The sequence below is a fragment of the Eumetopias jubatus genome, unplaced genomic scaffold, assembly GCF_037043125.1.
Source record: "Eumetopias jubatus isolate StellerSeaLion01/CBP00866 unplaced genomic scaffold, mEumJub1_p1.0 scaffold_4, whole genome shotgun sequence".
Taxonomy (NCBI): Eukaryota; Metazoa; Chordata; class Mammalia; order Carnivora; family Otariidae; genus Eumetopias; species Eumetopias jubatus.
In genome coordinates this window covers 82,289,966-82,315,987 of record NW_028274810.1, presented here as the reverse complement: position 1 = coordinate 82,315,987, position 26,022 = coordinate 82,289,966, and the positions used below count along the sequence as shown (strand labels likewise).

Below are 26,022 nucleotides of genomic sequence, written 5' to 3'. Positions count from 1 at the left end.
AAAAAAAAAAAAAAAAAAAATCAGTGCTTCTCAAAGTGTGGTCTATAAACCCCTGAGCATCTCCAAGAGCTTTTCAGAGGCTCTGTGAAGTCAAAACTATTTTCATAATATACTAAGATGTTATTTTGCCCTTTTTGGTGGTGGGAAAGTGATGGCAGGTAGAATAGCTGGCCCCTTAGGGTAAATTGAGGCACAGCTCCAGTTACACTTGTGGTCAGTGTATTCCTCCCTGCCCTGTCCACACAGCAAAGGAAATAAATACAGCAATTTCGCTTAAGAATGACTTGATAAGGGGCGCCTGGGTGGCTCAGTCAGTTAAGCGTCTTCCTTCAGCACAAGTCATGATCCCAGGGTCCTGGGATCGAGCCCCCCCTCCAAGGGCTCCCTGCTCAGTGGGGAGCCTGCTTCTCCCTCTGCCCCTGCTTGTGTTCACTCTCTCTCAAATAAATAAATAAAATCATAAAAAAGAATGACTTGATAAAACAGTAAAAACTATTAACTGTATTAAATCTCTACCCTTGAGTATACTTCTTTTAAATATTTTGACAGAGTGGGAAGAATTCTGCTAGATGCCTAAGTAGCATGGTTGTCTCAGGAAAAGCACTTGTATTGTTTGAGTTGCAAGCTGAACTAGCTGCTAGTTGCAAGTTCAATACCATTTCTACTCAAAAGAAGGATCAAAAGACACACCATGATTATGCAAATATATATATATATATTTTTTTTTTTGCAGACATTTTCTCTAAAAGAAGTGAGCTGATCGATTCAAGGGGAAATGGACAATATTTGCTGCTAATAATAAAATTTCAGTTTTTGAGTGAAAATTAGCCTTTGGGAATATTTGTATCCACCACTGTGAGCTTAGTAGTTTCCCAACACTTAAAGATTTTCTGATAAGATCAATGGTGACATTAACGAGTATGATTTTTTTTATATTGTAAATAGCATGTCGACATTTGGAAGCTCTGTATAGTATAGCTCACTGAACCCTATGTTCCAAGTGTTACAAAATCATTCATGGATAAAAGATGCATTCAAAGTGCAAGACAGACCAATGTATTTTAGTTTAATGAAAAATTGACTGGTTTCAGATTCCACACTGAAACTAAATTTTACACAACTATCATTTGCTAAGTTTTGGTATAATATCAAAGAGAAATATCCAGACTGACCCAGCAGGGGAAAACCATGATCACGAAGGTGACTTTCCAGGGTGAGACCCATCTATTGCACTCTGGGTGTGCTGACATTTTTGATTTCCCCAAATGTGGGAGACTTGTTTGCATAATTTATGGTAGTGGGGGACTGTGTGCACTTTCTTCCCTTAAAAAAAGAAAGAGGAATATCCACAGTTATCTGAAAAGGCTTTTAAAAATAATCCTCCTTTTTCCATTTTTATATCTGTATGAGGCTGAATTTTGTTCATATACTTCAACTAAAACAACATATCTCAACAGATTGAGTAAAGAAGCAGATATGGGAATCTAGCTGCCTTTTATGAAGCCAGACATTAAAGAGATTTGCAAAACTGTCAGACAATGTCATTCTTTCCACTAATTTTTTTGATTTCAAAAATGTAGTTATTTTTCACTGAAAAGGGTATTGTTTATGTTAACACTAGTGGGTTTATTATTTTTATTTTTAAATAAATAAATGTATTTTTAAAACTCTTAATTTTATTTTTTATTTTTATGGGTTTTTTTTTTAAAGATTTTATTTATTTATTTGTCAGAGAGAGAGAGGGAGAGCACAAGCAGGGGGAGTGGCAGGCAGAGGGCAAAGCAGGCTCCCCGCTGAGTAAGGAGCCGGATGTGGGGCTCCATCCCAGGACCCTGGGATCATGACCCGAGCCGAAGGCAGACACTTAACCGACTGAGCCACCCAGGTGTCCCTAAAACTCTTAATATTAATTGGAATATGGCCAATATCAGTAATGTAACCCATATAAACAAAAGCATTTTCAGGTCTTCAATTTTTCAGAGTGTAAAGGGATCTTGAGACCAAAATGTTTGGGAAACACTACTATAGGTAAACAATAACGTGAATCAGTTGCATACGTAATACCTTGGTGCACTGGTGGAGGGAACACAAGGGAATTCTAAATAAACACCCCTTTTTTGGAAAAGGAGAGGAGACAAAACAGCACCCAATGGTCGGCGGTGTGTGTTGCATCCTGGAGGGGGAGAACAGCGAGGATTCCCTGCCTTGGTTGAATGAAGCCAGTCTGTCTGCTCTGCCATGTTGCGGGGCGGGGGGTTCTCCCCTATTTGTTGTAACTTTGTGGCCACATCTTAGAAGGATTGTGAAGATGTCCTGTTAGTATTGTTGGGAACCAAGACATTGCCCTGGGGGTGGATCGCTGCAGGCTTCCTTGGGCCAGGATTTGGGTTTCTCTGGCAAAACCACTCCCTTAGAAGATGCGGGAGGTTTCTGACTATTCATATTTGGATAACTCTACAAGTTAAAAACCAAGTCAGAAGAATTGTGAACTGTGGTCTCTGAATCTAGACCGGGGGAGTCTGTCAGCAACGGGACCTCCCAGTCCTCAGCCCAGGGCCTCCCTCTTCACCTCTGCCTTGGAGCAACTCTGACCATGAGGCTGCGTCCCAGTGGAAGGCTCTTTACATCGGGTAACTGTCCTGTTAGCGGGGACAGGCAGGAAGGGCTTAGGTGCGGCTGTGTTTCCTGCCTTCCTGCCTTTGTTCCCACTCACTTTAGCTTTGACATGAAGAGATAGGCTTTTTCAATCCTGCAAAGCACATGACCATCAGACGGTGTTGGCTGCAGGCAGTCTGTCTTGGCAAAGCGGTAGGCACGCAAGATCAGGGGCCAGGCTGCCTGGATTCAAGTGGTAGCTCTCGCCTGTCTAGCTTCGTGACCTTGGGCAAATGGTTCTGTGCCTCAGTTCCTCAAATGTAAAATGGGGGAGTAACAATTGTACCTAATTCTCTGTGTTACTGTGAAGACTCGGTGAATTCCTATGTGTAAAGCTCTTAGAGCCTGGCACAGGATGGGTGCCTCAGAAATATTAGCTTTTATTATTCATTATTCTGTCTGCAAAATCTGTATCTTTGACTACAAACTAAAGGTTTGGGAAAACAGCTGACACGTACAACCTCCTGACAGATTTCTACCAAGTCCCTGAGCTCCCACCTGTGTTAGGTACATGGTCTGAGCTTCTGGAGCAGCTACATTGCAGGGCATGCTGACCTCCTGGCCTGGGGTGAGGAAAACCTCACTGTCCGGACCCCACCTCAACCCTGCCAGTTCCGTGGGTCAAGGATCATCACCAGCAACACCCCACTTCCTTCAGTTACAGGTGACAGACACCTAACAGAAATGGGCTTCAGATAGGGGGAAAGAATTTGTCACATCAGGGTACAGGAAAGTTCAGGGGCTTCAGGCATGGTTTGATCCTGGCCCTAAAACGATGTCATCTGGTGTTTCTTCACACGGTGTCCCTGTCTCTTGCCTTCTGTTTCTCCGCTCTGCCTTCCTCTGTGTGGTTTCAGTTGTTTGGAAATCTGTCCCCATAGGGGAAGATCCACACTCTCTTTCGTTTTCCCAGCTTAGGAGCCTTGGGAGAAAGCAGCCTCTACTCCTCTGAATTCCAGAAAAGTCCGGGATTGCCTTGAATTTCTCCAGCTCTGGCTGAGTTCTTTAGCCTTGTAACAGCCCCAAGTGACGTCCCGTGTGGCTTCAGAGGACTGGAGCCGCGCAGCGAAGGAGGGCAGGAAGGACTGGTATTTATTTATCAGCCACCTGTTCTGTCGAAGGCACTGTATATCTTCTCAGGGGGAAGATTAGCCCCTTCAGGAAGGACCCTCAATCTCATGGTCGTCTTCATGTCCCTCCAAGCTGAGGGGGGAGGTGCCCCTTCTGTGTCCACAGCCAAACCCTCTGCCTGCGCCTGATTTTGTCCCTCTGGCTTCTAGAGGCAGAGCGCCATGAAACTGTTTCCTCTCTCTCCCTATTTTCTCCTGAGCCTCCAAACATGCACGAGTCTCTTCTACTAAAAAAATCTCCCCTTCTTAGGAGAGAATTGTCTACCATCTCTCCCTCCTCCCTGGCCACTCACACACACGTCAACTAAAGGAAATCCATTCTCTACCACCGCTGTCTTCCAAAATGGCTCTCTCTGAAGTTAGCAATTACTTCCCATGTAACAAACCCAGGTCCCGGCCAGCTTGACCTGCCCCACGTGTCAGCTCACCATGCTTGCCTTCCTGGACTTCTCCCTGCATTTGGCTTCCCGTGTTTTGTTCCCTCCTGGCTCCCCTCCCCTTTCTCTGGTTGCTCCTTTTGCTGCTCTCATCAGTGAAATGTTTCTGGGAAGAGAAAGCCAGCCCTCCTCTCATTCACATCTATGGTTTCCAGTGCCATTTTTTCCTTGGTGATTTCCCATCCCCGTGGCCTGGGTCTGTCTCTGGGTGTCACTTTCTATATCCAAGCACAGAGTCTGAGCAGAGCCCCTGTCCACATAGAGTGAGCAACGAATGGACTTCCTCAAAGGCAGGGGCCTCAGGAATGGCCAAGCAGTACATGCATCTAGAACTCTATCCCAAGCCACTCGCAAAGGCAGACCCACTGAAGAAAAGCGAAGCAGCATCTCCAGTGCAGGCTAAGACGAGGGGCCGTTATCCTGCTCTTGCTGGATCCCTCTGATGACAACTTGGGCCTCAGAATTCAACCCCACAGAGCCAGCAGCCTCCTCTAGTCCCTCCACATTCAGGAAGCCCCCCGCTCTCATGTTGCACAGTCTTGTCCAAGTGGAAAGAGCATAAGGTCTGGAATTCCAGATCTGCGTTTGTGGCCTGATTTTTTTTTTTTTAACATTTTATTTATTTATTTGACAGAGAGAGACACAGTGACAGAGGGAACACAAGCAGGGGGAGTGGGAGAGGGAGAAGCAGGCTTCCCACTGAGCAGAGAACCCGATGTGGGGCTCGATCCCAGGACCCTGGGATCATGACCTGAGCCGAAGGCAGGCGCTCAGCGACTGAGCCACCCAGGCGCCCCCGCCCTTTTTTTAAATCTAGCTGTGATCCACAGAAAACCAGTGGCTATGTTTGTGTATATGCATGAGCTTCTTCAGGTGGGCAAGGAAGAGCCAAGCTCAGCTGACTTTCAGTAATGGGAGCTAGGGAAAGGACAGGGAGGAAGCCACATTAGCAGCCCACTAGGTCCCTGGAGAACAGGAACAATGACGTGGTGATGTGCTCTGGGTGTCCTTTAGCACTTACGTCTCCCATACTGGGCAGTCTCACACAGGCGGTTGGCTTCTGTCGCATCTAGGTTGTTCATGGCGGCATTTGGCTTGGGCCCAAATCCTGTGTCCAGTCAGCGGCAGGAAGGTTGGCAGGGCTGGCCTCATTGGATTTACATGACCTAGATCACAGATTTTGTGAAGCAAGATCAGCTCAGGTCCACTGGCCTTGGGAGAAGGCTGTGGGAACTGTGGGCACTCAGCTTCATGGGTTGTATGTCTTCCACATTATGTCTCAATTTGCTTCTCTGTTTGACAAATGAAAGGGTTGGACCAGTTGATCTTCAAAGGTGCTTCCAAATCTGACTTTCCAGGAATTTATTATTATTATAGCGTGGTTGCCCATCAGGTCTGGCAAAATGCTATGTCATATCCTTGCTGGAAGGTCTCAAGTTGTGCTATTTATCAGTCAGGGCTCCGTTGCAGGAAAGAAAAACTGCTCTAATTATTTCAAGCAGAAAAGGACTTAATACAGGGAATCCTATGTTCAAAGAAATAGTTGGAAGGGCTGGAGGAGTGGGTTCTGGGATAAACCTCCAGGAATGACTCCTAGAACAAGATCCCGGAGTAGCTGCTAACTCTGGCACAAGCATGAAGGTGATGAGTCAGGAGGCCACTACTAGAATTCTTTTTTTTTTTTTAAAGATTTTATTTATTTATTTGAGAGAGAGAGAGAACGAGAGATAGAAAGCACGAGAGGGAAGAGGGTCAGAGGGAGAAGCAGACTCCCTGCTGAGCAGGAAGCCCGATGTGGGACTCGATCCCGGGACTCCAGGATCATGACCTGAGCCGAAGGCAGTCGCTTAACCAACTGAGCCACCCAGGCGCCCCTAGAATTCTTTTTTTTTTTTAAGATTTTATTTATTTATTTGAGAGAGAGAGAATGAGAGATAGAGAGCACGAGAGGGAAGAGGGTCAGAGGGAGAAGCAGACTCCCTGCCTAGCAGGGAGCCCGATGCGGGACTCGATCCCGGGACTCCAGGATCATGACCTGAGCCGAAGGCAGTCGCTTAACCAACTGAGCCACCCAGGTGCCCCACTACTAGAATTCTTGCACTGAAGAATGTACCAAGTGAAAACACAACCCACAGAATAGAAGAAAGATTTTGTGAATCGCATGTCGGTTAAAGGAATTTTAACTAGAATATATAAAAAGGTCTTCTGACTCAACAATACCAAATGACCCAATTTAAAAATAAGCAAAGGATCTGGATAGGTATTTCTTCAAATAAGACATACAAATAGCCAAGGAGTGAGTGAAAAGATGCTCAACATCATCAGTCATTAGAGAAATGCAAATCGTAACCACATACCACTTCATGCCCACTAGGATGGGTACAAGGAAAAAGATCATATCAAGGATTGGCAGCGATGTGGAAAAATTGGAACCCTTGTGTCTTGCTGGTGGGTAAAACGGTATAGCCTCTGTGGAAACAGGATGGTGGTTCCTCAAAAAATTAAACATAAAATGTCCATATGATCCAGCAATTCCATGTCTGGGTGTAGACCCAAAAGAGTTGAAAGCAGGGACTTGAACAGATTTTTGTACACCAATATTCAACAGCATTGGTCACACTAGCCAAAAAGTAGAAAGAACTTACATGTCCATCAGTTGATGAATGGGTGAACAAGATGTGGTATATCTGTACAATATACAATGGAATATTATTGAGCCATATAAAGGAATGAAGTTCGGATACATGCTACAACATGGATGGACCTTGAAAACCTTGTGTCAAGGGAAAGAAGCCAGACACAAAAGGTTACCTATGGTATGATTCCATTTATACAGAATGTCCAGAGCAGGCAAGGTCATAGGGACAGAAAATAGGGATTAGTGGTTGCCAGTGCTAGGAGGAAAAGGGAATTGGGACTAACCACTAACAGGTTTCTTTGAGGGTGATGGAAATGTTTTGGAATTAGATAGTGGTGATAGTTGCACAACTTTATGAATATATTTAAAAACTACTGAGTTGGACAGTTTATTTTTTGCTGCATTGTACAGTGTAAGATGGTAAAAGGATGATTAAACACACACAGACACCCCCTTGTGGCTGCAACCCCCCCCCCGTTGCCACTGCTGCTTTCAACCTCATGAAGCTAGTGACTGGACCCTGGAATGCTGCTGAATATTCAGCAATAACATACAGCTGGGAGGTGACCTTGGCCTTACTTTTCCTCCCACCTCTTACATAAATGGAGGCAATATATAGACCCTAATTTGCGTGCAGAATGTCGACCATAAGGGATTCTGGGAAAGACAGTGTTTAACTTTTCAGTGTTTAACTTGGCAGTATGAGGAAGAGATTGGAACAGATCCTGATGGCCAATTCGCCATATCTACGCTAGTTTACACTTTGATCTTTTAGGGATCTAAACATGCTCCCTAAAAGGAGATATCCAAAGTCCCATTAGTCGTGTATCCACCTCTGGGTGATGTTCATCCTAGTTCAGTCGGAATTCTACCTCAACAACCTAAGGATTACATGATCAAGTTAGCAACAATAACACACCTTATAATACTAGGGAAAATGTGGGAGGTAAGGAAGAAATGGGTTGATACTTATAAATGTACACACAATAGAGCAAGGAAAAAATATGAAACACCAACATAGCCCTCATTTCTCAATTTTTCATGAATTAGTTATTTATATTCATACATTTTTAAAATTTTTTTAAAGATGATTTATTTGAGAGAGAGATCAAGCATGAGTGGGAGAGGTGGGCAGAGGGAGGGGCAGAGGGAGAGGGAGAAGCAGGCTCCCAGCTGAGCGGGGAGCCTGATGCGGGTCTCCATCCCAGGACCCCGGGATCATGACCTGAGCCGAAATCAAGAGTCAGACACTTAACCAACTGTGCCACCCAGGTGCCCTCATACATTTCTTTTAAAACTTTGAGTCCTGAATATGGAAGGACTGGAAGTAGCCCTAGAGGGTCCTTTAGGTTCCAGACATACCCCTTCTTGCTCCCACTGAGCAACAGCAGACCTGTCTCCCTCAGTAATCAAGATCAATCTACCTAACACGATGGCCCCCTTTTGGCTATTGGTTCAGGGGACGAAGAGCCCAAATTGGTCAGAAAGCTTTTGGTCCAATGGACTCATTGTTGTGTGCTCTGGTGGAAGTATTTCTCCTCTGGATATTGAGGCTTTTGTTTGTTTGTCTGTTTGTTTGAGAGAGAGAGAAAGAAAGAGCAGGGGAGGGGCAGAGGGAGAGAGAGAGAATCTTAAGCAGACTCCATGCCCAGTGCGGAGCCCAACTCGGGGTGCTCATTCCCACAACCCTGCGATTGATCATGATGTGAGCTGAAATCAAGAGTCAGACGCTCAAATAACTGAGCCACCCAGGTGTCCCTGGGTATTGAGACTTCTAAACTAACAAAGACCAAATTCACAGGGACAAGCAGCAGAACATATATTGGTCACTGTTTCAGAACATGTACCTCATCCTGTGGGACAGAACTTCAACCTCACAAGATGTTGTTTTCCAGTAGTCTTCAGTAAGCTGTTTTACTGTTCTCTGGGGCCGCAGGTCTTAGCCCCATTGGCCCTAGCTTACTTAGTTCACCTAGGTGGGCAATGTGTGGAATACTACACGATGAATATGGTTCAGTAAGTTCATGGATGATGATAAAGGAAAATGATATCAGCTAATACCTGTAGTACTAACTACAGGCTAGGCTCTGTTATATGTATTCACTTAATTCTCACAGTCCCAAATGATGAAAATGAGATAGAGAGGTTAAATAATTTGCCCAAGGTCATAAGCTACTTAAATGGTGGGGTTAGAAATTCCTATCCGGGTATTCTGGCTCTGGAGTCCATCATCTTAACCACTGTGCTTCTCAAAGTGAATGTACAATCAAATTTACAATCAAATTTAGAATAATGGGAAGGGGGAAATGTCTTTAGTTTCATAATAACTGAAATTTTATTTAACGTTTCTTTGTGAATATTTTAGGTTTGACATTCATGGAAACAATCCATATCTTGAATGTGTGTCTATTCCAGTGAGAAAAGTCCCTGTGTTCTCGGTGATGGAAGGGATCTGATCTGCTAGTAAGTGTGTAGTTAGTCCCCCCAGAGCATGGAGCAGGGCTCAGTAGTAAGCCAACAACAGCTTCTCAAAAGAATAGGCATTGCCAAAATTAGCACGACTTGACTCCAAAATCTTAAGGCCCAGTGCTGTGGTTCTTTTATAGAAGTTTGCTGGTGTGTATGTACACAGTATCCTCATTTGCCAAGGGACTTTGAACACCACTGGATCTGCTGGGTCATAAAATCCAAGCCGGTTACATTACAGCCTATTCCAACTGGTGACCATTCTCTTTTCCTTGACCCATCAAAGTCAGGAGCTGTATGAGTTACTTGGTAAGCAAGTCAGCACAGCATAACCAAATGTGGTAGGTTACCTCCAATATCAAAAAAGATTAAATTCTCAGGATTTTTCTCAGTGGTGGCAGGTGTACAGTGCAATAGTTTATCTTTCACTGTAGATAACCTCCCATGCTCCAGACTACTGTTCTGGATTCCTACAAACCTCCTGGAGGTGGCAGGCTCATAATCTCCACAGGGATTATCTCCTAGCCTCTAGAACACATGTGTTTTACCAAGACATTTAGACACCTGCTACTTCCGATTAGGTCCAAAAACATGATGTTATCACATGTAGAGTGGTGTGCTGGGAAATGAGATGATTTAAGTGCCTACCAATGGGATTTCAACAGAGCTGGAGAGGTGATATAACCCAGATGTAGGACAGTCAGATGGACTGTTGACCTTGGCAGGTGAAAGTCATCTGCTTGTGATGTTTTCTGCTCATAGGGCTAGAGAAGAAAGCATCTTCCAGGTCACTGCCCCAGGTGCTGGGGCAGGTGCTGACCTGCTTCATGAAGAGATTATATCTGAAATAACAGCTGTGAGTCAAGTCCTGTACAGGGCAAACCTATACTTTAAATGTGGATAAGATAGAGATCAGCACTCCTGAATTTCTCAGTCTTTGAGGGTGGCAGTGATATCTAGCATGCCCTCAGGAATGCACTTACTGCTTTTGAATTATGATTCTGCTGGGGAAGGACAGTTCCAAGGGCTTTCTTTTGCTCTTCTTACCACAATAGCTTTAACTCTAGAGGTCAATGTGAAGATTCTGCCAGTTGCCAAGTATGTCTGTTACAACTGTTCCTACCAGAACTGAGAAATAACCACAGGATGAATATGTGAGATAGATCTGGGCCAAAATTCCTTTTAAAGTATTTGATCCCCATGTATTAGTCTGCAAGATATGCTATTACAAGTACCACAAACTGGGTGGCTTAAACACCACAAGCTGATTGGGCTAGAAATCCGAGATCAAGGTGTTGGCAGGTTTGGTTCCTTCTGAGGTGCTGTGAGGGAGACTCTGTTCTAGGCTTCTCCCTCTTCTGGTGGTTTGCTGGCAATCTTTGTAATTCCTTTGCTTCTGCTGCATCATCCTGATCTCTGGCTTCATCTTCACATGGCTTTCTCCGTTTTTGTGTCTCTGTGTTAAAATTTTTCCTTTTACATATGACACCAATCATATTGGAGTAGGGGCCCACCCTACTCCTATATGACCTATTTTAATGCAATTACCTCTGCAACAGCCTTATTTCCAAATAAGGTCACATTCTGGGGTATTAGGGGTTAGGACTCCAACACATACATTTTTGGAGGACACGATTCAACCCGTAACACCCCATAAACCTCTATTCTAAGTAGTGGGCCACAAAGACCTTTTAGGTCCCTTAGGATTACTGCTAGCATGGTCCTAGTTTCTAAGTATTCCCGAAAGGCCTGGGTATTTCCATTTCCCTAAGCACAGGAACATAGATAAATGGCTTAAGGTTCCTTTGGGGAAGACTAAAAGGTTTACAATTACAGTTATGGTGATATTGTTGGGTGCTCCCTCCAGGGCACTAAGCACCCCTTTATTCAAGGGCCTTGGGTCTGAGAATTCAGTGAGAGTTTGTAACTCCATTTTGGTGACTCAAAATAGGCCTCTTTCTGCCAGATCTGGAGTCTTGCTTTGGGTTATACAAACCAAATAGGACCATCGACCCCAGCTCTGTTGCCTTGGGATTGCCCCTTGGCCCCTGCCACCCCAGGATCCCATCATCCTCACTGATATCAGGGATTCCATTTCAACAGCAGCATCTCCGAGCTTCAATCCCAGCCTATGGAGGATACAAACTATAGTATTTTTCCAGATGAGGTGTTCCCCTTATCTGTGTACTTTCCAATTCCTTCGTGAAAGGAATATCCTCTGAGCAATTCTGGAGGGCAAAATTAGATGAATAAGTCACACATATGATAAATCTGCATCAACATTTCTATGTTCATGTTTTTGGATTCATCTTTTAATGCTATACTAAGGAATGTCTGGCATTTCAATTTGAGTGTAGACCACTGTTCAGTCCAGGCTTCATCTAACCAACCAGCTAAGGACTCTTAGCTGCTAAAGTCAATATATTGAATCCAGTATCTCTAGGATTTTCATATTAATAAATTCAACCCAAATGAAAATAATGTTCTTTTCTTCCTGGTCTAAACTTTTAAAATCCAGGCTTCTGCTGATTCAAATCAACAAAATCTTACAATTCTGTAAGACTTCCCTTAGATCACACTTTGTGTTTGCTTCCAAAAGCATACTGGGATGGGACTCTAGTTACAGATCTGGTGGCAATACGGGGTAGTGGGTGGGATATAAGTATTGGCATCCCCTTTCAAGGCAAGTACCCGAGGGTCTCCAAGTAAGACAGGACCAGCCACATCAGTGAGGGGAAGAAAGGCTGTTTCTGCCGGTCAGAGAAGGTAAGTGGACTCTGGATTCAGAACACTGGAGTTTATCCAAATCCACTCAAATGTCCTCATTTCTCATTTCAGGGTCCCACTCTCTCCCAAACAATGCTATAATTTTCACATAAGAGACGTGATAAGGGGGTGGCTCAGTCACTAAGCATCTGCCTTCGGCTCAGGTCTTGATCTCAGTGTCCTGGGATGGAGCCCCACATCAGGCTCCCTGCTCAGTCAGGAGCCTGCTTCTCCCTCTCCCACGCCCCCCTGGCTTGTGTTCCCTCTCTGTCAAATAAATAAAAAATATTAAAAAAAAAAAAAAGAGAGAGATGGTAAGGCTATGAATTCAACTTATGTTGTAATTCTATAACCCAGAATCTCCTTCTGATTTTCATGTATACCAGCCTTGTAGTTGCAAGAGATGAAATTCTTCTGGGGCTCTCCTATACAAGCTTTCAGCTGAAAACATAAAGTTCTTGAGCCTTTGGTTTTATTTCCTTTACTTTTTAAAAAAAAATTATTTATTTGAGAGAAAGGGCGCACATGCACAAGTGCACCCATGTGTGTGGGGGAGGGGATGAGGGGCAGCGGGAGAGGGAGAGAATCCCGAGCAGACAGCGCAGCTGAGCATGGAGCCCAATGTGGGGCTCAATCCCAAGATCCTGAGATCATGACCCCAGCCGAAACCAAGAGTCAGATGCTTAACCGACTGAGCCATCCAGGCACCCCTCTTTCCTTTACTTCTTTAGCACAGCCACCACCATCTAGGCCCTCATTTCTTACATGATGGTCTGTAGTGGCAGCCATTTGATCTGCCAAAGTCCTCCAAAAGACATTTCAAGTGACCACAAATATAAGTAATCTTTGTCTACTGCTTTCCAATGGCAATTTTATCCTCATTTCCTTCAAGTCCAACAGAGTCACAACTAATCTAAGAGTCCCATGTTTGACGGCCTATTGCCTATAACCATTTTTGGAACCAAATACCATTATCAGCGTTTAGTAGTTGTAAGAAACAAAACCCTTCTACCTATTTTAAGTAGAAAAGGATTCAATACAAATAAATTAGGTGCTTGCAAGGATTGGAAAGCCTGAGCAAGTGGGCTCTAGGACGGACCTCCAGGAAAAACTGACTGGTCTACCCTGGTAGACCTCTGCGACCATCAAGATGAGGCATCAGGGCGCCTGGGTGGCTCAGTTGCTTAAGCGACTGCCTTCGGCTCAGGTCATGATCCTGGAGTCCCGGGATCGAGTCCCACATCGGGCTCCCTGCTCAGCGGGGAGTCTGCTTCTCCCTCTGACCCTCCCCCACCTCATGTGCTCTCTCTCTCTCTCTCTCTCTCTCTCTCAAATGAATAAATAAAATCTTTAAAAAAAAAAAAAAGATGAGGCATCAGGAGGCCACCACAGGCTGACTATAAGAACACATATCACTGTTATTTATGGATCAGGAAGCCCTTCATTCACAAAACTATGGACAGATATTGGAATACTGTTGAAGAGAAACCCACAGCCTCTATATCCTTGCAGTAGCAAAATAAATCAAAATAAAAAATCAAAATAGCTGAAGATGACCCCTCAGTCACTTCTTCCTTCCACATCTTGTTTGCACATTTAATTGGCAAAACTTAAATTATATTCAGAACCTTGGTTTAAGGAAGTTTAAGACATGTAGTTTTTAGCTTTCCAGGCTCTGGAGTACAAGAAAGTATATTAGGGTCAGAATGAATAAGTACCATATCCATGAGTTTCTTTACATTAGCCCATCCAAGTAGGACTGGTGACCAGACACACCCTCTCCCAGTTTTAGCCCCTTTGAAAGTTGACTTGCAAGCATCCCATCTGTCTGGTTTGAAGATTACCTCTCTTCCTGGCCTCAGAGAAACTTAAAATTTCCTTGTCTTCAGAGCTGTTTTGCTAAACTACATACTCTCATCCCCTGTCATAGGTCTCTAAGCTGTGTGTGTGTGTGCACGTGTTTTAATCAGACTAAGGATGTTCCACCAAAGAGCCTTTGTACTCTATTCCTAATGCCTGGTATGTTCTTCCTCTAGATATTCACTTGGTTCTTCCTCACTCCCCTTAGGACTCTGATAAAGTTACTTTTATCAAGGAGGCCTATACTACCATCTGAAGTAACACCATCTACCATTCTCTCTTCCCTCTCCCTGCTTTGCTTTCTTCAGTGCACTAATCCTCATCCAGGTTATAGACCTGATGGTCTTTCCCCACTAGAGTGTAAGTTCCACGGGGACAATAATTTTGTGTTTTCTTCGTTGCTGTATTCTACACTTGAAATGCGGTAGGCATTTCAAAATGAATGAATGCTGTACAAAGAGGAAGTTAAACTTTCCCCATTTTCTAAAGGGAGAACTTTCCCAATGCATTACTCATGCTCTCCTCCAGGCGGCGCTGAAGGGCCTTTTCATCAACTAATGTCTAGGATCTACAACAGGAGTGTTGCAAAGGATTAGAGTAAGTTTAGTTTTTCATAGCTTCTGGTCTAGAGTTCCGGGCTTTTCTTAGATGGCACCCATAATCTCCCTTAACTTATTTCCTCTTATTCCTGCAGGAGGAAAAAAACATGGGTCTTCACCAAAAGCATTTCAGTACACCATCTCACTTAATCTTTACAACCCCATAGTTAAGGATTGTTTTCCCCGTGTTGGCTAAGTGAAAACAGACTCAGAGGCCACTGCCCAAGTCTCACAGTGGGAAGAAGCGGAGCCTAGATAACAACACAGGTTTGGCTGCCGACTCTTGCCCCTCCAAAAGACTTCTTTGATTTTATCCAAGTTAACGGCTGTCCTGGTGAGGCTTCAGAGAATTGCAATCTTGAGTTGATTATTTGCATTTCAGAGATTTCCAGACTGTCTGCCCCTTTTTCCAACAAGTCCCCTTTTCACACAAGAACACTAGGGCACTTTCTTCCAGAGACCCGAAGTCCACTAAGAGCACTTCCTGTCCTAGGTGCAGGGAAATGTGCTCAGTCTAGCTGCAGTGCCCAAGAGATAAGGATCTTCCAAATTGTCGTCCAGACTCATCCTCCTCATTGTGGTAAAGCACAGGCCAGGAAGACAAGGAGCAGGTGCATCTGTGAAAGGAAACAGAAAGCCATCTGGTCCTTCAGGGAAAGGATGTTTTCAACTCTTCCTGTGGGCCCAGGACTAAGGGGCTAGAGAAGTTTGGCACTGGAAGCTCCTTAAATATTGTTTAAGAGTTGGGGAAATTAGGGGCATGAGAGAGAAACTGATTCACAGTCACAAAGTTACTGCCAGATTTAGAATCTTACATCAGGTTTCATGAATCTTTTAGGTTTTCTGCTACACTATGTATGAGCTTTCTTGCTAAGGTCATTATTCTAGACAGAGCCAAAACCCTGAGTAGTACCAACTTAGCTCAATTCTGATGACTTTATAAGAGCAGATAAAATTAAATGTTGAGATTCTGATGGCATGTCTCCTCTCTCCTTTTATTACAAATTTTAGTCAGATTCCTTAGGCCCTCTTACTTAAACTACATTGGCAAAACGAGAAAGCTTTTTGGAACAGGGAGTGCATACCAGAGAATATAACAAACACCTGGGTTATTGCTTGGTGATTAGGCAAAATCAGTACCTTTCCTTCTCCAGTAAGAACACTCTGTCCCCAAGTTGTAACCCTGCACCATTCACTGGGCTTTCTCTGAAGAGCCACTGAACAGCCACCCCTCTTCCCTCCTCTGAAGTACATTTCTACAAGCGACTACAATGCAGAGAAGTAAAGCTTTAACAGCAAAACTGCACAGCTGCCTCTAGAGGGCAAACAAGGTTCATTTTAATCTACAGCTTCTCCATATGGCTGACTCCGCTAAGTCTTCAGTCTGACCACGCAGTCCAAAGCAAGCTACCTTTGCTTCCTGTCAGGCTAGGAGTCGTTGGTTTATAGAGGACTCCACCACAGTCTAATTAGAATACAACCCTTTCCTGGGATTGGGAAAACTCCGATCTAGAGACTGTTAAAGACGTGAGTGGTCTATGCAAACACTTGGCTCTGCAGAACTATCCAAGCCAAGGAAAATGAGATTGGGTTGAATTATGACAGAAATCTTTATTAAAATGTGTCTTTCGGTAATATGTTAGCATACATACAACATATACACATACATCTGTACACTCTTTGACACACCTCACGGATTGCCACCATCACTTTAACCAATAAATTAAAACTAAAAAAAAGGAGGGAGGGGGTGGGGGCAGGACTAAGGGCAAAAATCTCCATGTTTTTTCTGGTAAGAAACTGCAAATTTCTCAGCATTTCCCTGGGGAAAACCTGTGACCAGAGAATCTTTGAAATAAAATACATAAATCCCCGCCTCCCCCCAAAAAAATTCCAAAAGATGCAGTTACAACAAGTGTGCTTCTCAGAACAGGAGCATTCATTCCACTTCATACTCCGGCTTCTGCACCTTCTGGCTTCAAGACAGTCTTCCCCTCGGCTGGGGCAGAGAGGTTCATATGGGCACTTGGGCTCGGTGCACCTTGGGCTCTGGGAGTCGAGGGGCAGGCTGCCGTATGGGAGCGAGGGGAGCCACACTCATCTGAGGTGATGTCTGGCACATCGTCTGACTGCGTATCAGAGCTCTCCAGGTCACTTCGGATGCTCTCGGGCTGGGCCAGGCTGATGTCCCAAGCTTTGCTGGCCAGACAGTCTTTCTGTTCACAGCTTTGGTGTTTGCAGGAGGGATCCTCTTCATTGCTGCCACTGCCGCCACGACCACTACCTTCTTCTTCATTCTCTGCCATCTGAGCATGAACATGGAGCGAGTCCTCCGTGCTGCTTCCACTCACCAGCTGATAGTGGCTCGGTTTGGCTTCAATGTCCACTTGGATTTCCATGTTGTTGCATTCTCTGTGGAGACAAAATCCACTTTGCTGAGTCATGTATGGGTCATGCTATACCTGTTGGTACAAGCAGTTTGTGGGTTCAGGATTAGGAAGTCCAAAACATAGGTAAACTGTAGACTAAAGCTCACTTTTAGCAAAAACAAAAATTTAACCTAACTCTCAAATAAGATGAAGAACTAGATCCCTTTTGATGATTAAGAACACACACACACCTCTGCTAATTTCTTCATATAACCAAAAAAGAGCTTTCAAAATTCAACTAAGGGTCAGACCCTCACACTATCCTACTTAAATACGAAAGTGGAAGAAGATTCCTACTGTTTTACTACTGTGTCACAATTAAGAGAAACCAGAACCTCTCCAGTAGGGAGTGCTGCAATCACACCCTATCAGTTATACTAGCTTCTCAAAAATAAAGAGAACTAGGTGACAGGAGTCACATCAGGCAAAGGGTGACATGAGAGCAAAAGCCACAGACCCACAGACATCAGTGAACAGCAATTTAGCTCCTTACATTTCATGAGAATAATTATACGATAGCCAAAAAAGACCCAAAAAATGGGGGAAGGGAAGAAAAGGAAGAAAGAAACCCCTAAAAATCAAGTGCTAAGAAGAAGAATCAATCAAGAGATCCCAAACACTCTTATAACAAGAACCTGCCCAGTGCACTCAGGGCACACACTCTATATCCCATCTGATGGTACTCACAGCCCTAACATGAGGCATTGAGCTTCTGAAGGCCTAGGACCCGACCACAAACTGTAACCTCTCCTGGGCATCTCTGACTGTTCACATACCTGTCCTGTGGGTTGTAGGAACTGATTATGGAACCGGCCATAGCACGAGTACTTGCGTTGTCACTAATTGCACCAAGACTGGCTGTGTCTTTGGGGAAAATTTCCTTTTGGACATCGGCTTGGACTTCTAACCTGTGTAAAGAGGGGACGATCAAGTTAATACGAGACCTGGGTATTCCAAGACAGTCTGCTTCCTGGCACCACATCTCTATTATTCTCTTGCAAATTGAGTTGATCTGATCTTCTCCAATTGTCAAATAGCTCAAGTAGATGCCCACACAGTTTTTCTCTTGAATATCTACTGCAATCGTCCCCTCCTTTCTACCCCCAGTGCTACTACTTAACTTTAGGCGTTGGAACATCTCCTGCCTGGAAAATTGCAACTGGGTTCTCTCTCCAGCAGCCCTAAGTTCAAGTCCAACACCTTCCAGATCAGTGCCAATGTGGACAAAGTCCTGATCACTTTAACAGTCCTCTCTTGGCTCTCTACTGCCAACAGTCCTCTCCTGGTTTTCTGATCTGCCTCCAAGCTCTCTCTCCAGTTCCATCTCTCACCATAGGTTCCAAATCATAATCACTCTGAATTCTTTCTTTCCTTACACACCTATATGTGTTGTTTACCTCCATGACTTTGCACATGCTATTCCCTCTCTCTGGAAGTTTCCTTTCTCTATGTGACAAACTCATATTCAGTCCTTAACAGCAGAGGAAGTATCATCCCCCTCACTCTCCCAGCAAACCAGTCATTCCCTATTAAATGCTCCCACAGCATCTACCTATTTATTAAATCAATTTATGCATCTCTCCCTCACTCATCTGTGAGTTCCAAAAAAAGGAGAGACCACATCTCATTCACACTTTACCCTTCGTGTCTTGCACAGAGGAACTCAAAACACTTAGCAATCAAATTACCCCCAGGCTACAAGATTAAAGGACATTGAGGATCTGACCTCCCACAGGAGCAGCAAACTTTCCCGATGGTGTCTCAAAGCTGAGAACCCATAACTACTTCCCTCCTTGGCTCTAACACCAGTTTGCTGCACACCTAAGTATTTCCTCTTAATAGGTTTCACAGTCAAACCCATCTGACTCATTCACTTCCTATAAAAGGCTTTCACAGAACTGAAACAGCTGGACTGGCTAAGCTGCAATTTCAGCAAGTCAGTCTCCAATTATGTCTGTCTGCTTATTTACAAGGGTGATGGTTGGCATGTGGGGGCGGGATCCCCTAACAAGAGACGACCAGAGTCATGAGGCACAGACAGGTCAGCAGCAGCTTTCAGCTGCACAGTCAAGCAACCCCCATCCTACTGCCCACACCTTCACTCTGCAGCTCCAGCCTCAGATACCCTTCAAGAATGTGCCATGGCCCAGGAAAATGAGGCAGTGGAATGGAAAGTATGTCGAATCAGAGACCCGCGTTCTAGTTTCAGCTCTTCCATAGACTCTCAGAATTGGAAGAGGCCTTTCACAAATGTCATCACTTAGGCGCTTCCCAGATGCTAGCTTGTGCAATGACTCTGCTAGAATCACCTGGGGAACCTTTTCAAAACACAGATCCCTAGGTCCTACCTCCAGGAGATTCAATTTATTAATTTTGGGATAAGGCCCTGCAATCTATTTTTAAGAGGCTCCCAGGTGACTGACAGGCACTCAGGTGTGGGATCCAGTCCATCTGTCATCTGTTGCTTGACTCCTTCTAATAGCCAAATGGCCATCTGGTCTTACTTTAAACACTTCCAGGGATAGGCAGCTCAGTATCTTCTAAAGTAATCTAATCCTTCTTTGACCTTTTATACAGATTTTCCCAATATTCTCTATAATGAAACAAAATTAAGTTTCCTTCTAGCTTCCGCCAAGTTGTCTTAATCTACCTCTTGGCATGAGTCAGAATCCTTTCTTCCTGTTCAAAGTCCTTCAGATATCTGAAGGCAACCATTTCTCCTACTTGCCTACCTTGTTCTGCCCCATCTGCAGGTCTCTCTTCTCCAGTGCATTCAACTAACTGCTTCTCATATAACGCCTGCTATGCTCCTCTGAATATGTTCTGGTTTATCTAACTGGTAAAATGACTAAGCAAGTCATAACATTTTTAGTCATAAAGCTTTACAGCTTCTCAACACAAATTCATAGAACTGATTTTCCTTATCTATCAAATGGGAATAAGAATAAGAAGGTAATACAGCACCAGTAAGCCAACAAGACACAGTATAAATGCTATTCAATTGAAAGTCAATGACAAGCCTAATGGGTAGCACAGCCTTGGGAATTCTACAAAAATGCATGCTTTCCCTTCTAGAAGCAGGCAGCCTAATGTTTAGAGGGAAAATCTGAAGTCAGGATTGCTCTTTATATGGATCCACTATGGTGCAGTGGAAAAAACACTGAACTTTCTGTAAGTCATTTAACGTTTCAGAGCCTGTTTTTTTATTATAAAATTAAAAGAAAAAAAGATAACAAAAAACCCCACAAACCACTGATGATTACATCAAAATGAGATGATATATGAGATGTGCCTAGCATAGAGACATGGCTCAATACAGGTATGTTACTTCTTATCATTCCAACTGGTTCTGTCAGAAATTATCCATTTGCTGGGCGCCTGGGTGGCTCAGTTAGTTAAGCGACTGCCTTCGGCTCAGGTCATGATCCTGGAGTCCCGGGATCGAGTCCCGCATCGGGCTCCCTGCTCGGCAGGGAGTCTGCTTCTCCCTTTGACCCTCTTCCCTCTTGTGCTCTCTATCTCATTCTCTCTCTCTCAAATAAATAAATAAAATCTTTAAAAAAAAAAAAGAAATTATCCATTTGCTTACCTGCTGTATTTTCCCTTGCCACTGGAAAGAATGCCACCACTCAGAGTGCCCCCTGAGAGAGCTGCAAAGCTGGCTGTCTCGCTGTATGGACCCTGCATAACACTGAGTCCATCTGTAGGACTTCCGCTGGTGCTCAGTACGCTAGTCAGACCTTCAATGCTGCTTTCCCCAATGCTGGGATTCTTGAGGGCTCGCCAGGCATCGGCCACTGGGGATGGAACCAAACACATCAATTCAAGATAACACAGCATCAAAATAGAGTCTGTTATTTTCCTGTAATGATTCTTCAGAGTGGAGAATGTTCATGCAGAAAAATCCTCATTTACTCACTTAATGAACAGATACTATATGCAGCCACCACACATCAGGTGTTTTAACATATTGTTAATATTTAATCTTCCCAATAACTATGCAATAACAGACTGAATTTTAGAGGAGAAAATGAAAGTCTAGAACTAAATGACGTGTCCAAGTCACGGCTGGTCACATGAAACTACACTTCCGATTCTAAGTCCACTATTCCGTCCATTATATCATAGATGCCATCTAATCAAACATGAAGATTTCAAAACATGTTTAGGTCATGTTAGGTGTTGATTCTAGTTGAAGCTTCAAAAACTGTGGGACTCTCTGTGCCCTAGCTTAGTTAATATGATAAAGTGAAAACATCAAAGTAGAAGTCAGGGGAACAAAAAAAGAAGCTGGAAGACTTGCTCTAGTCCCAGCTCTGCAGAAGCTCTTAAACCCATTTAACAGATGTTGAGACAAAAGCTTAAAGAAGTTCCCATTAAATGGGGATAATAATAGCCCCTACCCTCCCTATTCAGAAAGCTATTGTAAAAACCAGGTGAGATAATAACTGTGTAAAGTCCTCTGAAAATTATAAAGTACTGTGCAGATATAAGACTTTATTATAATCACTACTATTACCAGCATACTTGGAGTTACTTGGAATCCTACTAGTTTGTACCTGCCACACAGAGCCAAGTACCAGAGGAATTAACCTAATAATTCTGGGACAAAGAAATGAAAAGCTAAAAATACTTTACCCCCCACAAAGCTCATTATCCAAAGTAATCCAATGACAATGTCTCTGTAAAATGTGCTGAATTCTACTGATTTTTATTTTCTGCACCATAAATTCAAAGGGAAATTAAAATCCTCCCTTTACCTGTGATTGGACCATCATCTTCATCAAACTCAATTTTCACCCCCTTTCCGTTTGCCGTGCTAACTCCACAGCCACCTCCACGACAGAGAGAAATGGGCACAACCCCATAGACATAAGCCAGCATAATGGGGACGCCAATACCTGGGGGAGGAGAAGGAAACAAGTCAGCAGGCCATCAGGTTGCAACTGCCCTAAATTCTCCTTCCCAGCCTGAGCACAGACAAACCACTTTATAAAGGGCCAAAGAAAGACAGAAGAGGTAGCTGGGTCTAACAGAATGATGACTGGTCTTGGGAATTAGAAAGGCCTGGATTAGAATCCTGGCTCCAATTTACAAGCTGTATAATCTCACATATCTTCCTAGGGTTGTCAATAATCAAAAGAGAAGGTATGTTCAGTGCCCAGCACAGTAAGTATATGTTGATTTCATTTTCCCTCTTCTACTCTCTGCTGACATGCTAATCCAAGAACCAATCAATACTCAAACATTAAATAAGTGACTCCTGGGGTTTAGGATCACCACAGGATGTTAATTCCAAAATCTTACTGCTGTGAAGGCAGAATGTGCTTAGCTGTTAAGAGCACAGGCTCTGAAGTCAGATTGCCTTGATTCATGTTCCAGCTAAGTGACCTTGGGCAAATTACAGCACCTTACTATTACAACTGGTACTGCTGTGAGGATTAAATGAACTAATACACGCAAAACCCTCAGAACTGCTCCTGGTACATGGAGAGCCTTAATAAATGTTAGTTACAATATTCTTATTCTAAAACAAACCCTTATGCCTCCCAAAATACTGTGAGGCATTAATCAAATCAAAATAAAAGTAATTTTATTTTGTGGGTTCCCTAGCAAGTGGAGAAGGAAGATGAAAGGTGAAAAACTAGGCCTTAAAGTAATATTCTTTAATTTAACCTTTTCTCTGAGCCAGACAGAGTTCTAAGCACTAATTTAGGAATGAAAGATCCCAAACTCTGACAATTTAGTGTGGCTGCTAATCACAGTAACAGTGCCTAATAGAGTTAACTTCCAAGGTGGGTATGGCATAAAATGTAGGAGCCTCCAAGGTGAAACATCTAGCCAGCTGGCTAAACTGCTATTGTCAGAAAGCTGGGTAGGGGGGTGTGGTGGAAGAAAAGAGAGAGAAGGAAGGAGAAGAGTCGCAGTCTGGGCTAGCTTACCCACACTAACTGCAGCGATAACTGGGGATGCAATGACTGACAAAGTCACTCCTCCTGTGATAGCCAAATTCCTCTTATGTTTGGAGGTTTTCCTTCCCTCATACCTGCTGTGAATCTAAGAATAAGAAAGAAAATCCAGGTCAGCAGGTTAGGATATCAGTCTTTTTGCTGGGGTGGAAAAAGACAAGTGAATATTCCATCTATATTAAAATATATCCCATACCAAGAGGCCATCTTTCTCAAATTTTAACCTAACTCAGACCAGGGTGACATAAACTAATACAGAAAAAGTTAATCCAAGAAGAGACAAAATAACTCAGAGTTGTGAGGAAAGTATTTCACCTTTAAGTCACTGAGACGAACCAGGCCCAGGATGCTAATAAGAACTTTCAGATCTCTTGGGGTTTATGAAAATCCATTTAAGAAATTGTTATTTTTATCTAAGAACCAGCTGGTTTTCAGGAAGCTCTGAAATATAAGCTCCTCCCTATTTCCTTCAAAACTTTACCAACAAACCTGGGGATAGAACACACACAGAACTCAGCATGTCTTACCTTCCTGCCAACATAAACAGGAATGCCAATGACCATGGCAGGAATGGCAATGCCAGCAATGAGGGAAATCCCCACTGGCGCACCAATCAGTGTTCCCAGCTGCCAAAGAATTTTCTTCTTACGGCTCCACGGCTTCTTGCCCCAGAATGTGCAGCCAGAGGGGCTGCAGAGGAAACATGCTAAAGTTAATATCAATATTACAAATGCAGCTGTTGTCAACAGAGGGCTTGATAAGAGCAAGAGCCTTCTTTTTCAATAAGATGATTAATGGTTACAAGAGGTTTTAAGAAATGAATATATTACATGAGGGGGAGCAAAAGACAAGGTCAGATTAGAGCTCTGGGCCCTTTACTTTTGTTTGTAAAGACAGCTTCCAGACTTGAAACCTCTTTTCCTTTCTTTGCTATTGAACTCTGTCCTCCCTAACCCAACACTGATCCAGCTTCCTTGATTGATACACTACTTGGGATCCTGCACAACCTACACGCTTGACATCTCGTTCAAAAGCGCTGTGCCCTACAGCTAATGAACATTGATTTGAATAGTTTTCTTGGCATGTGTCCTACCCATATCCAATAGATACTGTAAACTATGTTTCTGGGGAAGGATATAAAAAGACTTTGTCACACCCTTTATGTCAGTTTCATACTCTTGAGTTTGGCTACTTTTATACTCAGTCCTTCTGTGTTCAACCATTTTTGCTCACTCCCTTTGTCTTGTCTTCTCTTACTAGACAGGATAAGCAATTTTGAAAGTAGGGATCATGTCTTACACACCTCTGTTTTCCCGATAATCAGTACAGTGTAAGTAACTCAATGTTTGCTATATTGGAAATGTAATGTTTCATCCACACAATGAATGTTAAGTTTGTAAATATTAACTCCTTCAGGACAATATTTTAATATTCACTCTGAATTCTTTGTAAAGTCATTACATGCAAGGAACTGTAAAAAGGTAACTCTGGCCTTAATAAATGTATGCAGTTTAGCAAAATTCAATATGTATATGAAGTAAAAGTAGTGATGTTTATAATGAAACATTTAAGGAATGCCAATACAGAAGAATGAGGCAGAAAAAGTTGGGGAAGGCATCATAGATGAAATGGCATTTAAGTGGACCCTGAAGGAGAAATAAGAACTGAACAGGTTGAGAGAAGAGGGGGTTGCTGGGAGGGTGACGTGATCAGAAAGTATTCTGGGCAAAGGGAAGAACATGAACAATTATGAAAGAACATGAACAAGAAAGGTAGCCAGAGGAAACACAGGGAATAGCAAGCCCAGGTTACCGGAATGTAGCATGTATAAAAACAACATGGAAAAAGCTAGAAAAGGAGATTAGGGCCAGACTGTGGCAAAGCCATGCTAGGGAAATTGAACTCTATCTGGAAGGTAATGAAAATAGTCCCTGGAAGTTGCTGAACTGAAGAAAAACATGGTCACAGGAGTGTTTGAGAAGAACTTTTTATAGCTTCCTTATACTGCAATGAGAGGACAGACAACCGTGTCTTTTTGACATCCTTTTCCCTAAATCAGTAAAAGAACAAGACTATAAAGCAATGGACACATTTCCCATCTCACCTGAGGTAATGCAAATCTGAAATCTCTTTCATACAAAGCCAACAGAATTCACAGCCACACACTGCACAGGTCATATGATTACAGCTTCCATCATTCATCTTGATAATGTAAGCACTGCATCGTGGGCATGGCTTGATGTCATCTGCTAAGGGGGGGAAGGAAGATTGGGCAGAAAAACACCCCCAGTTAAACCTAATTTGATTTATTATTCCTAGGAATATATATAAAAAGTGAGGAGACAGTCAAGAACTCTTGGCTGAGAATTCCAAACTGTGCAACCCACTTCACTGGAAGGCTGGCTATGTCTAGACCTCAGGAATTTTCATAAAATGAATCCTGTCTCATACTGAGCTGCCTATCCCCAAAACTGGCATCTTACATAGCACTTAAGCCACACTCTGAACAAGAAGACTTCCCTAGAGACAAAGATGGTTCCAAGAAAAATGGAATTTCACCAGCCAATAGGCTGGCAGGATTCAAAGCAGAGTTCTGCAGGAATAATAGTCTGCAGCTTGGAATTGGCTTTAAGTTTTGAAGAACTTTAGCTCAGGAAATTCATTTCTCAGGCTCAGCAAGTATCATTGTGATGTGCTGTTAACACAACCCACAGACCCCTCCCATGATACTTTCAAATTCAAAACCTAAAAATAATTGGATATGCTATGTAGCACACACCTAGTAATTTTCACAGCAAGCTAGGAACTATCCTATTAAAATGACAATTTAGGTTATGCTGTGCCAGGAAAAAGTGAATGGTAAAATCTTTCCTACCAGCCTCTCCCAAATGACATCAGTGAAATAAAATACATTTATAAAAGGCAATAAACCCACTGACATTTTTAAATAGGTTTACTCTGACTTGCCAAGGTTCCTCCTTTTAAGGTTAATCATTAAACCATACTAATATTATTTCCTTTCCTTCACTCTGTACCCTACTTCCAAAAGTGGTGATGCACTTAAAGCTAGTAG

General features: G+C 43.2%; 1 protein-coding gene and 1 non-coding gene across 5 annotated transcripts in view; one reads left to right on the top strand and one right to left on the bottom strand.

The window, feature by feature from the left end:
• The first annotated feature begins 1,164 nt into the window (after positions 1-1,164).
• LOC114217240 (U1 spliceosomal RNA) lies at positions 1,165-1,324 on the top strand. Its single transcript, XR_003610938.1, has one exon. It is a non-coding gene; the product is annotated as a U1 spliceosomal RNA (small nuclear RNA).
• Positions 1,325-7,927: 6,603 nt separating this feature from the next.
• The window catches only part of RNF19B (ring finger protein 19B), a 28,385-nt gene continuing 10,290 nt past the window's right edge, over positions 7,928-26,022 (bottom strand). The window contains exons 3-10 of one of the 4 annotated variants that reach the window (XM_028113756.2): positions 25,054-25,198; positions 23,477-23,639; positions 22,923-23,037; positions 21,741-21,881; positions 20,570-20,777; positions 17,757-17,888; positions 16,462-16,963; positions 7,928-15,168 (exon numbers count right to left, since the gene is read on the bottom strand). In XM_028113756.2, the coding sequence (XP_027969557.1) occupies positions 16,501-16,963; positions 17,757-17,888; positions 20,570-20,777; positions 21,741-21,881; positions 22,923-23,037; positions 23,477-23,639; positions 25,054-25,198 (1,367 nt within the window). In that variant the 3' untranslated portion in view covers positions 7,928-15,168; positions 16,462-16,500. Of the gene's footprint in view, positions 15,169-16,142; positions 16,964-17,756; positions 17,889-20,569; positions 20,778-21,740; positions 21,882-22,922; positions 23,038-23,476; positions 23,640-25,053; positions 25,199-26,022 lie in introns of those variants that run through there. The other 3 variants (XM_028113754.2, XM_028113757.2, XM_088022513.1) reach the window with 3 other exon arrangements.